This window comes from Tupaia chinensis, unplaced genomic scaffold (assembly GCF_000334495.1).
Source record: "Tupaia chinensis unplaced genomic scaffold, TupChi_1.0 Scaffold000647_1, whole genome shotgun sequence".
In the NCBI taxonomy this organism is placed as follows: domain Eukaryota; kingdom Metazoa; phylum Chordata; class Mammalia; order Scandentia; family Tupaiidae; genus Tupaia; species Tupaia belangeri.
In genome coordinates this window covers 1853316-1867221 of record NW_006160168.1, presented here as the reverse complement: position 1 = coordinate 1867221, position 13906 = coordinate 1853316, and the positions used below count along the sequence as shown (strand labels likewise).

Sequence of the window (13906 nt, the reverse complement as noted above, 5' to 3'; positions counted from 1 at the left end):
TTTCCCGGGCCACCCCCCGGTTTCCCCCCCCCCCGCCCCCGCCCCTAGCGTCTCGCCACTCCTCCATTCCCAGGCGCCAGGGTAGCGACCAGACCCCGCGAGCGAATAAAGGAGGATGGGCGGGGAGACTTTCCGACCGCTTTCACCTCGGAGCGCGTGATGCATGCCGCCTATGCCGCTGTACAACTCCAGGACACGCAGGGGCTCCATCGCCACGCCGCCGCCACCGCCACCCAGGAGCTAGGCCTGCCGGTCCCACACTCCTCCTCCCTCCGCCAGCGCCGCTCCTTCCGCCTCTGGTTCCGCGGCTTTTCAGTTCCCCCTTATCCTGCTGCTCTGGAGTCAAGAGTTCATCCCCTGCAGCCTGGGCCTGGGGCTGACAAGGGCCAGCGGGTGAGGCGGTGGGGGGTACAGAACAGTAAGGCCTCCCAAGTCAATAGCGGCCTCTCTATTGCCTGGTTTACCCTTCATCTTCTTTCTTTGGTGTTTTCAGTGAGCTTGAGTAGAAAAGAAACCCGAAGCACAGTACAGAGGTGAAAATTGCCTTCTCTTCAAAGTGAACTAACACTGGTTAGCGCCCCGAAATTGTCATTTTTCAGGCAGGCTGCTTTTCCGGCCATTGGGAAACCGAAGCGTTCAAACATTGTTCGGACTAGACTGGAGCATGTGCGTGGTGGCGTGCTTATGCTGGAGTGATGAAGAAAATGTCCTCAGGGGAGGTCTCAGAATCACACATACAGACGGAATGCACGTGCAACAGGGCCCCGGGTGCGTGCTAATGATACAACAATGCTTGCAGTACTTATTAGTGGAGCTAATTATATTTTAACGTGGGAAATGCTCTCACAGAGGATATGTTGTGAATGTAAGATTATTCGTGGGCCTCCCAGCATGAAGACCTTGATGGTCCGGCAACCAAATTGTTCAAGGCTTGATTATAAACTAAGATAAGGGACCCATATGCGGGAAAGGAAATGTTCTCATTGTGAAAAGTGTCCTTCTGTTTGTTCCCAATACAGCCTCTGGTTAATTTTGGGGAGGGGGAAATTTGGGGTACCACTTATGATAACAATAACTATTTTGTTATAAATTTAGCACGCCTGCTAATGTAATGCTGTTAACAAAAGCATAAGTATTGTATCAAAATTATATAACATCATTCAGTGTGTATGGGATTAACTTTTTAAACTGTAAATGTACATGGGCCTTTAAGTATTTTGGGTTTTTATTTAGTTTGTGGTTTTTTGTTTTTTGGGTTTTTTTTGTATGCCAGAAGGCTTGAGAGAGAAAAAGAAAGCCCCCCTCCAGCTAGGTCTGGTCTCACCACAATCATTTTTGCTTCGTTCATACCCTGAGGATCTTGGGCATGTGGGCTAGTGAGCACTTGGAAGAAGCAGGACTTGAATGATGGTGGGCCATGTGGGAGTAGGCTTCCTCTGCACAGTGCTTAATGACTGTGCTGTGGCTGTCCCCCTCCCCCAATTTGGTTTTTATTCATCGCTTATTTCAGATAAGAAGGGGCGTATGCTAGAAAGATACCAGAGAACAGAGTTCTAGCCTCGCCATTGCAAGTACCTGGCTGTGTGACTCTGAAATGAGCCTGGCTTCCTCATCCATAAGTAAAGAGAAAGGAAGAGGGGGAGATGGTTGCTGACGGCCTTACAGTTCCAAGGTTCAGTGGCTGAATTACTATGTGGAAGAAGAATGAACCCCAATTTGATCATGTTACTTACCTGTTCAAATTAAAATCCCTAAAAAGATCATTTTTGCTACTTTTAGCAAATGTACTCTTAAACCAATTCAACTTATGGAAATGATAAGTATACGAACATACATAATACATGAAACAAACTGTTTAAATATTTATTACATAATTTTAGTACCATCAATAAATATCAATGCATAAAATACAAAAAGAACAATATATTCACAGTGATTTATATACAATCGACAATATGTTTTTAAAATCTAGAATTTGTTCAGCATTTGTTTTAATAAATCAAAATAAATATGGCCAAGGAGCTTATCCTGTAGGGGACAGACAAGGTATACATGTGGCAGAGTTATTAAAAATACCCACCTGCTGAAAGGAAGGGGCTAAAACCCTATCCCCACCCAGGCTGATAACAAACTACTCACCCTGATACATATTTAAGGGTCTTCACAATATAGCCCAAGCTTACTTTTCTTCCTAACCTTTGTTTTCTTCTCTGCTTGAACTCTGCTAATAAATGAAACTGTTCAGTATTCCCTAAACATACCTCTCTACTCTGTTTATGCTCCTTGCTGGTGCTCTTCATCTTGCCTGGAAATCTAGCCTTCTCCCAAACCGATATTTCATGTGGAACCTTCTTTCCAGACTCCCAGGCCAGATATTCTGACTTAATTCTTCAGTCTTCCCTCATCTTCTGAAATACAGATCCACCTATTCCTGTCCTTAAATCCTTTTGGTTCTTTCTAGCCCAATTTTCACCTCACGTGTGCCATGTCTTTATATATTGTTTGCTCTCTCATGAAAACTTTCTCCATAATCATCATTTACATCTATCTCCATGGAAGCTTCTAGAGATGTTATGCAGTGTCTTCCATGCACAGATCATATGATTTAAGGGGACTGAGTATTGATGTCACAACAGGGAATAGCTGAAGAGGAAGAGGATAAAACAGAAAGAAAATATATATTGATTACTTTTTCCCAAAGCAAATCCTGAATGTACATATGAGAGAAAAAAATGTTTTCTAGCCCCACGGTTTCCCATAAAGTTATTTCTAGTGCTATGTCTGTTAGTGCTTATATTCTAATTATAGAAACTCCATATTTTTTGAAAATAGAAATAGCAACTTTGGTATATTCAATATTTTCTTTTAGAACACAGAAAATGCATTTCAAAACAAAAAAACATATTAACACCTGGAAAATAAATATGCATGTGAAAGCACGCATGAAATAATTGAGACAGAATATTAAGGGTTGTATTAAAATAGTAATCGCACAATCAATCGAAAGTCTCATTGCATAACTTGACATCAGAAATGTTCTTCCTCTCTGTCATTGCATTAATCATTAATAACCAACTGCTACGGTTTGAATCTGTCCCCCAGAAAGTCACGTGTTGGGCTTGACTGTGTTGACTGTATTGTAAGGGAATGAAGTGAAACTGTACTTCATCGTGTCCTAGGGTAAGGCCTAGTGGGCGGGGATTGGTTCATGGTGATGGCGCCATGGAGGCATCAGTTTTGTGAATAATGATCTCTTGCAAGACCTAGTGAGTTCCTGCTCTCCTGAGAAGGTGTGTGTTAGTTCTCATGCGAGCTGGTCATTATAAAGGAGAGACCAGTCAGGGGCTTGCTCTCTCTACGTGTGCCTGCCATCCTCTGTGCTTTCCTCCTTTATAATCACTTAAAATCCAACTCCTTTTGGATTTTCTCACTGCACTGATTTTTAAAAACTCCCCTTCCCCCTAATTCCTACAGCGAATTGGGTGGTGGTGAAGAATACAAGCTTGAGAGTCAGAATACAGATAGAAACCACAGGTCTGCCACTTCCTACTTACGTGACTTAGGACAAGTCACTCAGCCTGTCTGAGGCCAAGCATGCTTCTAAAATATGTAAATAATAGGACATGTGGTTACTATGAGGATTGGGAGTGCTAAGCTTAGTGTCTAACAATATACCAATAAATGTACGTTTATTAAATAGTATCTATATAATGACATCTTCCAAGAGATACATTCTCAATGCCTCCCACTGTGTCATATGGCATGATTCAGACCCTTCATGTAAATCATGCTCCAGTGGGTGAGCCATGAATGAACACTGGGTCCTGAACATGGCCAGATCAGCATACTGTAGAGTGGTCCAGATGGCCACAACATCTAAAGGCTCTAGGGGAGCTCAGATTTACAGGGGGCCTTCAGGAGGAGCATGATCCCAGACCAAGGTGGAGCAAAGACTGGAAGTCAGGAAGCCTCAGGCACAGAAGAACGGGAAGTCAAAGAAGAGACAGAAATCCTCATAAAAAAAAAGACGTACCCCTTCACTATTAACTCCCAAAAAGATTTGGATAGCTCTGGAGGTGGGTCTATGAGTCTGGCAATCTTCAGGGAGCAATTTTAAGCGATCTTAGCCAGGATGCATGTGTTGGGGAGACCAACATGGGAAGGAGGGGAATCTTTTAATAGCATTTAGTCATTTATTGACTCTCATGTGTCAGGCACTGAATACATTTTTAATTAAAAATGTTAAAAAGTGAAAAAATGTGTGATCCATTTCAGATCATAAAAGTGCCAATAGTCAAGAAAAAAAAAAGTGGGCCGGCAGGTGGCGTGGTGGTTAGGATGTCAGACTCGCACATGGTCAACCACAGTTCAAGTCTCATACCTGGCAGCTTGTTTTCTCACATTCCTTCTCTCTCTTTCTCTCACTGGGCAAATTATAAATAAATAAATGAATAAATAAATCGATGAATAAATAAATTTAAGAAAAATAGTTACCTTCTATTCCCAAAGCATGGGACTATTTTACTAATTTCATCGATTCTCTACAGCTGTGTGTCCAGTAGGGCAGCTACTAGCCACATCAGGTAAGTTAAATTTAAATTAACTTAACATCACAATTTTAATTTGTCATTCACACTAGGCATATTTCTTTCTTAATTTTTTTTTGGAAAGGTTTTTGCTGTAAGACACATGCACTCACCAGACAAACAGAGAGACAGAGAGACAGAAAGCAAGAAATCACCCCCCGGGGAGATGGCCACAGAGCAATCCCTTCTCCTCCATTCTCTGCTCAGGATCTTGGGCACGCATGCACACATGCCCGGCGTGAGTTTAAGCCACCAAGTCTGGGACTTGAACCACGGTCGGCTACCTGAGAGAGTTCAGCGACATAGACATTACACCAACTGCTGGTCCCCACAACTAGGCATATTTTAAGTGTTCAGCCACAAGTGCCTGATGACTCTAGTTAATGCTCAGCACAGATACCAGATATTTTAATCATCACAGAAGGTTTCACTGGGCAAAGATTCTCTTCAATGATGGTCTCTCAAAGTCTCAACCTTTGTGAGTAATCCATAAATAAAGGAACAGTATTGAGGGACCAGCAGAAGGCATAATAGTTATGTCACTGGACTCCCACGTGGTCAACCGTGGTTTGCATCCTAGACTCGGAGACTGAAAACCCATGCTGGGCATGTGTGCCCAAGATCCAGAGAAGAGAATGGTGGAGAAGGGATTGCAGCATGACCATCCCTCCTGGGGGGTGATTTCTTGCTTTCTGTCACTTTATGTCTCCAGCAAGCATACGCAAAAATCTCTCTAAAGGGAAAACGAAAAAGAAACAGTACTGAAATGTACACCAACTGCTTAGTTATCGCATATTGAACACTGATTTAAAATAAGTGCTCCCAGGGGACCAGCAGTTGGCATAATGGCTATGTTGCTGGACTCCCAAATAATTGACTGCGGTTCGAATCCTGGACACAGTGGCTTAAACTTACGCCAAGCGCGTGTGCATGAGTGCCCAAGATTCTGAGAGGAGAATGGAGGAGAAGGAACTGTGGCATGGCCATCTCCTCTGGGGCGTGATTTCTCCCTTTCTGTCTCTCTGTCTCTCTCGGTCTTTCTGGCAAGTGCACATACCCTATAGCAAAAACCTCTCCAAAAAAATAAAATAAGTGTTCCCAGACCAGCAAGTGGCATAATGATCAAGGTGCTCAAGTCCAGGACCTGGCAGCTTGAAAATCACACTGGTGACTGCATGCATGCCCAAAATCCAAGGAGGAAAATGGAGAAGAAGAGATTGTGGCATGGCCATTCCCCCCACCACGCCCCACAGAAGGTGATTTCTCACTGTCTGCCTCACTGTCTCTCTGATGAGTGCACATGTCTTATGGCAAGAACCTTAAAACAAATAAATAAAGTAAGTAAGGACTCCAGAAATATGCAAGAGAAAGGAAATAATATAGAAGCAAACATTGTAGCAAAACACTGTTCCTCTTTGCCTAATGTGTAGTCACAGTATTGATAGACTGTCACAAAGGAAAAGACACAGGAAATAGCAGATGTGTTCCATCAGAGATGTGATAAACTTTCAAGAAAAAAGAACAGATGGAAAGTAAACTTCATAGTCATTACACTAACTGCTGGTCCCTTGCTTGAGGTTATTTCTGAAATTCCTAAATTAAAAGTCTCCTGTTACAAATTTTAAAGATTATGTTGTAGTTAAATTAAGGGTAATGGAATTCTCTCTTGAAAACTGTTTTCATAAGCTCACAGAAAGTTGAAACTCAAAGAACTATTTGCCCAGTGTTTTTCAAACTATTTTTAGAAATAGAACCTTTTGTTCAAAAAAAAAAAAAGGGAACGAGCAGTTAGCATAATGGCTATGTCACTGGACTCCCACATAGTTGACCGCGGTTCGCGTCCCAGACCCGGTGGCTTAGAACTCATGCTGGGCGCGTGTGCATGCGTGCCCAAGATCCCGAGAGGAGAAGGGATTGTGGCGTGACCATCCCCCCTGGGGGGTGATTTCTCACTTTCTGTCTCTATGTCTCTCTCTGTCTGTCTGGTGAGCGCACACACCCTATAGCGAAAACCTCTTAAAAAAAAAAAAATCTCACCTAAAACCAGGACAGAGAAAAATGGTCAGGACCAGCAGACGACATAATGGTTACATCGCTGGACTCCCACATAGTCAACCACAGTTCAAGTTCCAGACCCAGCAACTTAAAATTCACGCTGGCTGTGTGTGTGTGTGTGCCCAAAATCCCAAGAAGAGAATGGAGGAACTGTGGCATGGCTATCACCCCTACAGAGTGATTCCTCACTTTCTGGCTCTCTATCTCTCTCTGGTGAGCACATGCACCCTATAACAAAAATACCCCAAAAATTAAAAAAAAAAATGAAGAGGTAGGGCAGGTACACACACACACACACAGCTATTCTGGTGTTGTAGCACAGTGGTAGTGGGCCCAGAACAATGCCAGATCACCTCCTCCACTCGCACCAACTCATATTGTGGCCTCTAAGTGACCCCACAGGACATGGATTATAAACCCCTGATTTCATCCACCCTCAGTTTTGGAGATGAAAACATGGAGATCTAGAAAGCTTACATATCTTGCCTGTTCCCATAGTTGGATGAAGAACAGGGGATTCTGGCTCAGGAACATCCAGAGGACTTTTTAGGGCTGGCTCCACCAGAACACAGTACAAAAGATCCTAAGCAGGCTCACCTGGCCCTGCACCAGAGGTAAAGCAAGACAGCCAAACTAACACCACCATGGGAGCCAGACTGTGTTGCTTCCTGAGAATGGGCTGACCTGAGGCCTAATCGAGGGCAACGTTTAAGTTCTATGAAGCAAACCTGAACTGAGGGCTGGCCCCGCAGTGCAGCGGTGCTTAAACACTACACATAGAGAGCTGGATCCCACGTGGCTGATCCAGTTTGAATCCTATTCCTCATGGCTTGAAAGACAAATCAGGTGCATGTGCACATGTGCCCAAAATTGGATAGAAAGTAAGAATGGAGGAAAGAGGATTGCAGTGACCACAGTCCATCGGGGGTGGCCCCCCCCCTCCCGCGGGCGGGTCCCCCCCCCCCCCCCCGTCTCTCCACTCTGATGAGTGCCTCTATTCTCTGGGGAAAAAAAAAAAAAATTCCCAAACCCATATGGCAATGCAGGTTATAAAGGCCAGACAAAAAGGGTTAGCATTGGGACCAGCATATGGCATAATGTTTATGTCGCTGGACTCCAATGTAGTCAACCGTAGTTTGAGTCCCAGACCCGACAGCTCAAAACTCATGCTGGGCATGTGTGCGTGTGTGTCCAAAATCCCAAGAGGAGAATATGGAGAAGGGATTGAAGCATGGCCATCCCCACTGGGGATGATTTCTCACTTTCTGTCTCTCTCTGTCTTGCCGGCGAGCACACACACCCTATAGCAAAATAAAATAAAATAAAATAAAATAAAATTAAAATTAAATAAAATAATAAAGCTCTCTCTAAAAATAACAGGGGGAGAGGAAGTAGCAGGTGGCATAGTAGTTAAGGTGCTGGACTCTCACATGGCAGACTGTAGTTTGAATCCCAGACCTGGAGGCTTGCTTTCTCATTTTCCCCTTCTCTCTCTCTATCTCTTTGGTTAAATTAAAAATAATAATAAACAATAATAACAAATGAAAGTAAATTAAAAATTTTAAAAATTAAAAAAAAGATTAGCATTACTTCACAAAAGAGGAACAATCTCATTGACTAAGTATTAATATTTATAATAGATTCTGCACCCAATCACTCCTGCAAAGACAGCGTGATATAGTACAAGGAACATAGTCCTTAGAATTAGATGGATTAATGGGGACCAGCAGGTGGCGTGATGGTTAAAGGCACTGGATTCCCACATGGCCAACCGTGGTTCAAGTCCTGGACCTGGCAGCTTGCTCTCTCACTTTCTCTCTCTCTCTCTCTGTCTGATCAAGCTGAAAAATAATAATAGTAATAACAATAAAGTTAAATAAAAATAATTAAAAAAGAATTAGATGGATTAATGTGAATCTACCTGTAATACTCCCTTTCTTCACCTATATTATTTAATAACAAGATAGCTGTCTGTATTCAATTTTTTTTTTTAAGTTTGTCTGTGTCATTCATGAGAGACAGACATAAACCCTTGAACACTTGACAGGGTCTTTATGCTGCCATCCTTCCCCAGCCAGGATCACATCCATGCACACCCCAATGTGTTCAGCTAGACCAGGATGCAAACCCAGAACCTTCCCATATTGCTTCCAGCAGCATCCCTACTTCCTGTGCCTCCTGGGCTTGCATTTAATTATTGATTAAGATTGTGAGACCAGCAGATAGCATGATTACGTCACTGGACTCCCACATGGTTGACTACAGTTTGAGTCCTGAACCTGATGGCTTCAGACTCATGCTAAGCACATGTGCATACATGCCCAAAATCCCAAGAGAAGAATGGAAGAGAGGGGATTTCTGCATGGCCATCCCCCCCGGGTAGAGGAGGTGATTTATTGCTTTTTGTCTCTCTATCTCTCTCTGTCTCTCTGGCAAGTGCATGTGCCCTATAGTGAAAATCTCTCTCTAAAAAATAAATTGTGTGGGGACCAGCAGTTGGCGTAATGGCTATGTCACTGGACTCCCACGTAATCAACCACGGTTAGAGTCCTGGACCCGGTGGCTTAAACTCACGCCAGGCGCGTGTGCGTGCGTGCCCAAGATCCCAAGAGGAGAATGGAGGAGAAGGGATTGTGGCGTGGCCATCCCCCCTGGGGAGATTTCTCACTTTCAGTCTCTCTGTCTCTGTCTGTCTGGCGAGCGCACACGCCCTATAGCAAAAATCTCTAAAAAAACATAATAAAATAAAAATTTTAAAAAAAATTGTGTGTATGTGTGAGAGAAAGAAATGTGCCTAGAAACAGACACATTTGTGAACAACTTTGTCATAACGTAAGTATAATCCTTTTTTCTAACAACAGAATTATTTTCCTATATGTCTTCAAAAAAGGTATACTACCAAGAGATTAGTTTGACCATTACCTAACAAGATGTCTTCCCTCATTGTTTTCTGTTAGAACATTCATTACTTTCAGATGGGAAAACATGACCCACGCTGGGAATACAGGACACATAATTAGTGCCCTTGAGAGCTGTTATTCATTTGTCCCTTCTCTCCAGTAAGTAATTACCTGAGCATTCAGAACTGCTCAAGGTCACCAGATCCAACAATTCCAGGAAAAAGAAATATACACATGCTCCATAAAACACCATCCTCCTCTTTTTCAGTCTTTTGTTTAAATTACTAGTCATCAGAACTGACTAAACCCCAGAGAAAAATAATACAAAGGATTTTCATTTACTCTGCTAGTTAGGTACTAGTTTAGATATATAACAGTATCACCTAGAAACATTCTCATATAATCCTACAGAGAGAGAAATAAGTAAAATGTAATTAACAGTCTTTGGTACAACCATTACTATATATAACAGTACCATGGTAATATATATATATATATATATATATATATATATACACACACACACACATATATATGGTAATATATATGTATATATATATGTATCCATATACATATATATGGTAATATATATATATATATATATGTCCATTTTCTAAGAAAAAGAATAGTATTTCTTTTAAATTGTTCATATATACCCTAGTGGCTTTCAAAGTCACTCATGTGAGCACACTACAACACACACCTAGTTCTCCAAGCTTTGCCTCATACTTGGAATACACCAGAGGCCAGCCATTCTTATTTTATGGAGTTTAATTTATCCCCACAGAACAAAACTATGTGTGTTTTATTTTCATTTAAAGTAATTACTGCTAAGTTAAAATACAGAGATTCCCCAAAGAAATCTTTGCTCTGCTTATTCACTAGGAGAATCCTAACTGACTAAAACAGATGGCACTTCGATAGATGGCAAAAATACATTTTACTAACAGGATCACATCAGTAATAAAATGACATAGACCTAGAAGTTTCAAAGATCTTTAGAAATGTTTCAAATTCTCACTAAACCATTTTAGCTGATGTATCAATTTTTCTTTTTTAATATTCAGTTTTTATCAAAAAATAGAGAACTTCACATGATTTACTCAATGTCACATAAATCAATATTTCCAGGCTAACAGATTTTTTTTAAATTTTTACAAATCATACAATCACATATTTAAAAGAAGGAAAATTGGAAGATAACACCCTTTTTTTTTAAATGTGTGAAGGCATTAAATAATAAACAAAATGGAAGTAATATCATTTTAAGGAATAATTTCACATTAGGAGTTAAAAATGATTCTGGTTAGGAAAGAATGTCAGGAATTCTTATGTCCTGTCTTTTTTCAGCCCTTTTGTTTTAGGACTAAATCCTAGAAAAGGGTGAAAGAAGAATGCAATGAAGAGTGTTATTTATATAGCCTTGCAAAGTTCATAGTTTTAAAATCCAAAAACTTTATATTTCAGTTTTATTGTATTACTCAGCCTGTGTAGGGATGAGACATTACTATTTGGACTTTATTATTTTAACACCTACAGCGAAAGAGGCTGAATGCACATTAGTGAAGCCCAGAATATTGGAAGCTCAATCCAATCTGACCATTCTTTCTCTCTTTTTTTTGCTAATAATAAAATATTTATGCCAATTATGCATAATTTAGAAAATTTGAAAATACATTTTTAAAAAGCTACAGGGCCAGCAGGTGGTATGGAGGTTAAAGCACTGAGTCCCACATGGCCCACTGGGCCAATAGTCCCCAGAAAAACTTGAAAAACATGCTGAGTGCACGGGCATGCATGCCCAAAATCCCAAGAGGAGACTGGAGGAAAAGGGATTGCAGCATGGCCATACCCTCTGGAGGGGTGGTGGTGGTATGATTTCTCACTTTCTCTCTCTCCCTGTCCATCTCTGGTGAGCACATGTGCCCTCTTGCAAAAAAAGAAAAAGAAAAAGAAATGTACAAAAGGTAACCATGGCTAACATTTTGACATTTCTCCTTCTAATACCTACACTAATTATATTTTACCAAAGTTTAGATCTTATTACACATACTTTTTAAAAGAATTATTTATTGCATTTTTATTCATTCATTTATTTTATTTTGACCAAAGAGACACAGAGAGAGAGAGAAAATAAGAAAGCAAGCCACCAGGTCCAGCACTAGAACCGTGGTTGGTTATATGGGAGTGTCCAGTGCCTTAACCACCATGCCACTACCTGCTGGTCCCCATATACATTTATTAGAGGGTTTTGTTTTGTTTTGTTTTGTTTGGCTTTTTGTTGTTGTTGTTGTTGTTTTTGTTTTTGTGTTTTGTTTTGTTTTGTTTTGGCTATAGGGTGTGTGCACTCACCAGAGAAAGACACAGAGAGAGAGAAAGTGAGAAATCATCCCCCAGGGGCAATGGCCATGCTGCAATCCCTTTTCGTCCATTTTCCTCCTGGGATTTTGGGCATGCACGCACAAATCACGGCAAGGTCTTTCTTTCTTTCTTTCTTTCTTTCTTTCTTTCTTTCTTTCTTTCTTTCTTTCTTTCTTCCTTTTTTTTTTTTTTTGAGAGACTTTTGCATCACTAAGAATGCCTGTCAAGTAAAATCCTTCCTATCTCATCCTGCACCTTCCATGAACTCCAACCCTAGAGCAGCAAGAAACCTTAGTTGCAAGATACAAGAAAATGGAGGAGATGCACCTCAGTGGGAAGAATCCCGTACTTCCCTGGCCTGCCCCTTCAGCACACCCAGGCAAGGGGAGGAAAGATGTGTTCACTGTAAAGCAAGACTGACGTGTGGATACTACATGGATGTGGACATTACAGATGACTATGATTACTCTTTCTATTAGAAACTGTCAGATAATTGATTTTTTTTTTCTTTTTATGGCACATATGCTCACCGGAGATAAAGAGAGACAGAAAGCAAGATATCACCCCCCATGAGGGGATGGCCACACCATAACCCCTTCCCTTCCACTCTCCTCGTGGGATTTCAGGCACACGCACACACATGTCCAGAATGTGTTTTAAGCTACTGGGTCCGGGACTTAAACCGCGGTTGACTAGTGTGGGAGTTCAGCTACGTAACCATTATGCCATCTACTAGTCCCCAGAAAATTGATTTTAGTAAGAGTGTCCAAAAAAAACAAGGGAACTAATTTTCATTTAAAAAATAATAAGGCATTTTTTTTCTTTTTTAAATGTATTCATTCATTTCTTCTATGACAGAGACAGAGACAGAGAAGCAAACACCCTCAGCAGAGCCTTCATGCCCCCAGCCTCAGCCAGCCTGGCTCATAGGCACACACACTTGTACCTGGTGTGCACAGGGAGGGCCAGGATCTTCCCGTGTGGGTCTATTTGCATTTTCTGTGCACTACCACCTAGCCTGAGCCATTGCCTAACTGCCCCTTGTCTTCTTGTTCTCTCTTGCCCTTGACTTTCAGACGCAAGTCCTTGTCCTCGTTTTCATGATGTAGTTTCATAATAACAACAGTCCACAGTTTTGAGTGCTTCTTCCATGCCAGACACTCCACTATGTATCTTCTGTACATTTCTCATTTCATCTTCATAGTAATTTGAATATCATAGTAATATGATAATAACCCTCCATTATTATCACTCCTAATCTTTTTTTTTTTTTTTGGAGAGGTTTTTCACTATAGGGCGCATGCACCCGCCAGACAGACAGAGAGAGACAGAGAGACAGAAAGCGAGAAATCACCCCCCGGGGGGATAGTCACGGCACAATCCCTTCTCCTCCATTCTCCTCTCGGGATCTTGGGCACGCACACACACGCGCCCGGCATGAATGTTAAGCCACCGGGTCCGGGACATGAACCGTGGTTGACTACGTGGGAGTCCAGCGACATAGCCATTATGCTAACTGCTGGTTCCCATCACTCCTACTTTTCACGTAAATGAGGCTCTCCCAAGATTGCACCACTAGCATGTAGACAAGCTGGGAATGTAACTGGGTAGCTGGACTCCATGGTCCCTTGTCTTTCCCAGAAAGAATGAATGAAGTGTAATCTCCCAGTTCAAAGGATCAAAATATCAGACTTGCTCTCTTTAATAAAACAAATGTGATCTCCCCCATTTCATGAGAAAATTGAAACATTCCACTGAAGGAGAACTGGCAGAAAAGTAAACAGAGCTATTTTTTGTCATCAGAAAATCTGCTGATGTACAAATTTAGTCCAAGCTCCTGGATGATGTCATTATGTCAACAGCCATGAAGCTGCCTTAACCCAGACATAAAATAACAACGATCACAATAATAATATCTAAAAATGGTAATTGGTAATGGTTGGCTTTTAAAAAATGGCATTTTGATATTTTAATCTAACTTTATTCTGACAACAATCCTGTGTG

The 13906-nt window shown here is 41.5% G+C and overlaps 1 protein-coding gene across 5 annotated transcripts in view; it reads right to left on the bottom strand.

Moving 5' to 3' along the window:
* TRDMT1 (tRNA aspartic acid methyltransferase 1) overlaps window positions 1–13906 on the bottom strand; it is an 80983-nt gene that overhangs the window by 52137 nt on the left and 14940 nt on the right. The window contains exon 1 of one of the 5 annotated variants that reach the window (XM_027776243.1): window positions 147–1862. The exons of 2 other annotated variants lie outside the window; for them this stretch is intronic. In XM_027776243.1, coding sequence (XP_027632044.1) covers window positions 147–210 — 64 coding nt within the window. In that variant the 5' untranslated portion in view covers window positions 211–1862. Of the gene's footprint in view, window positions 1–146; window positions 1863–13906 lie in introns of those variants that run through there. 2 more of the 5 variants (XM_014592072.2, XM_027776240.1) reach the window with 2 other exon arrangements.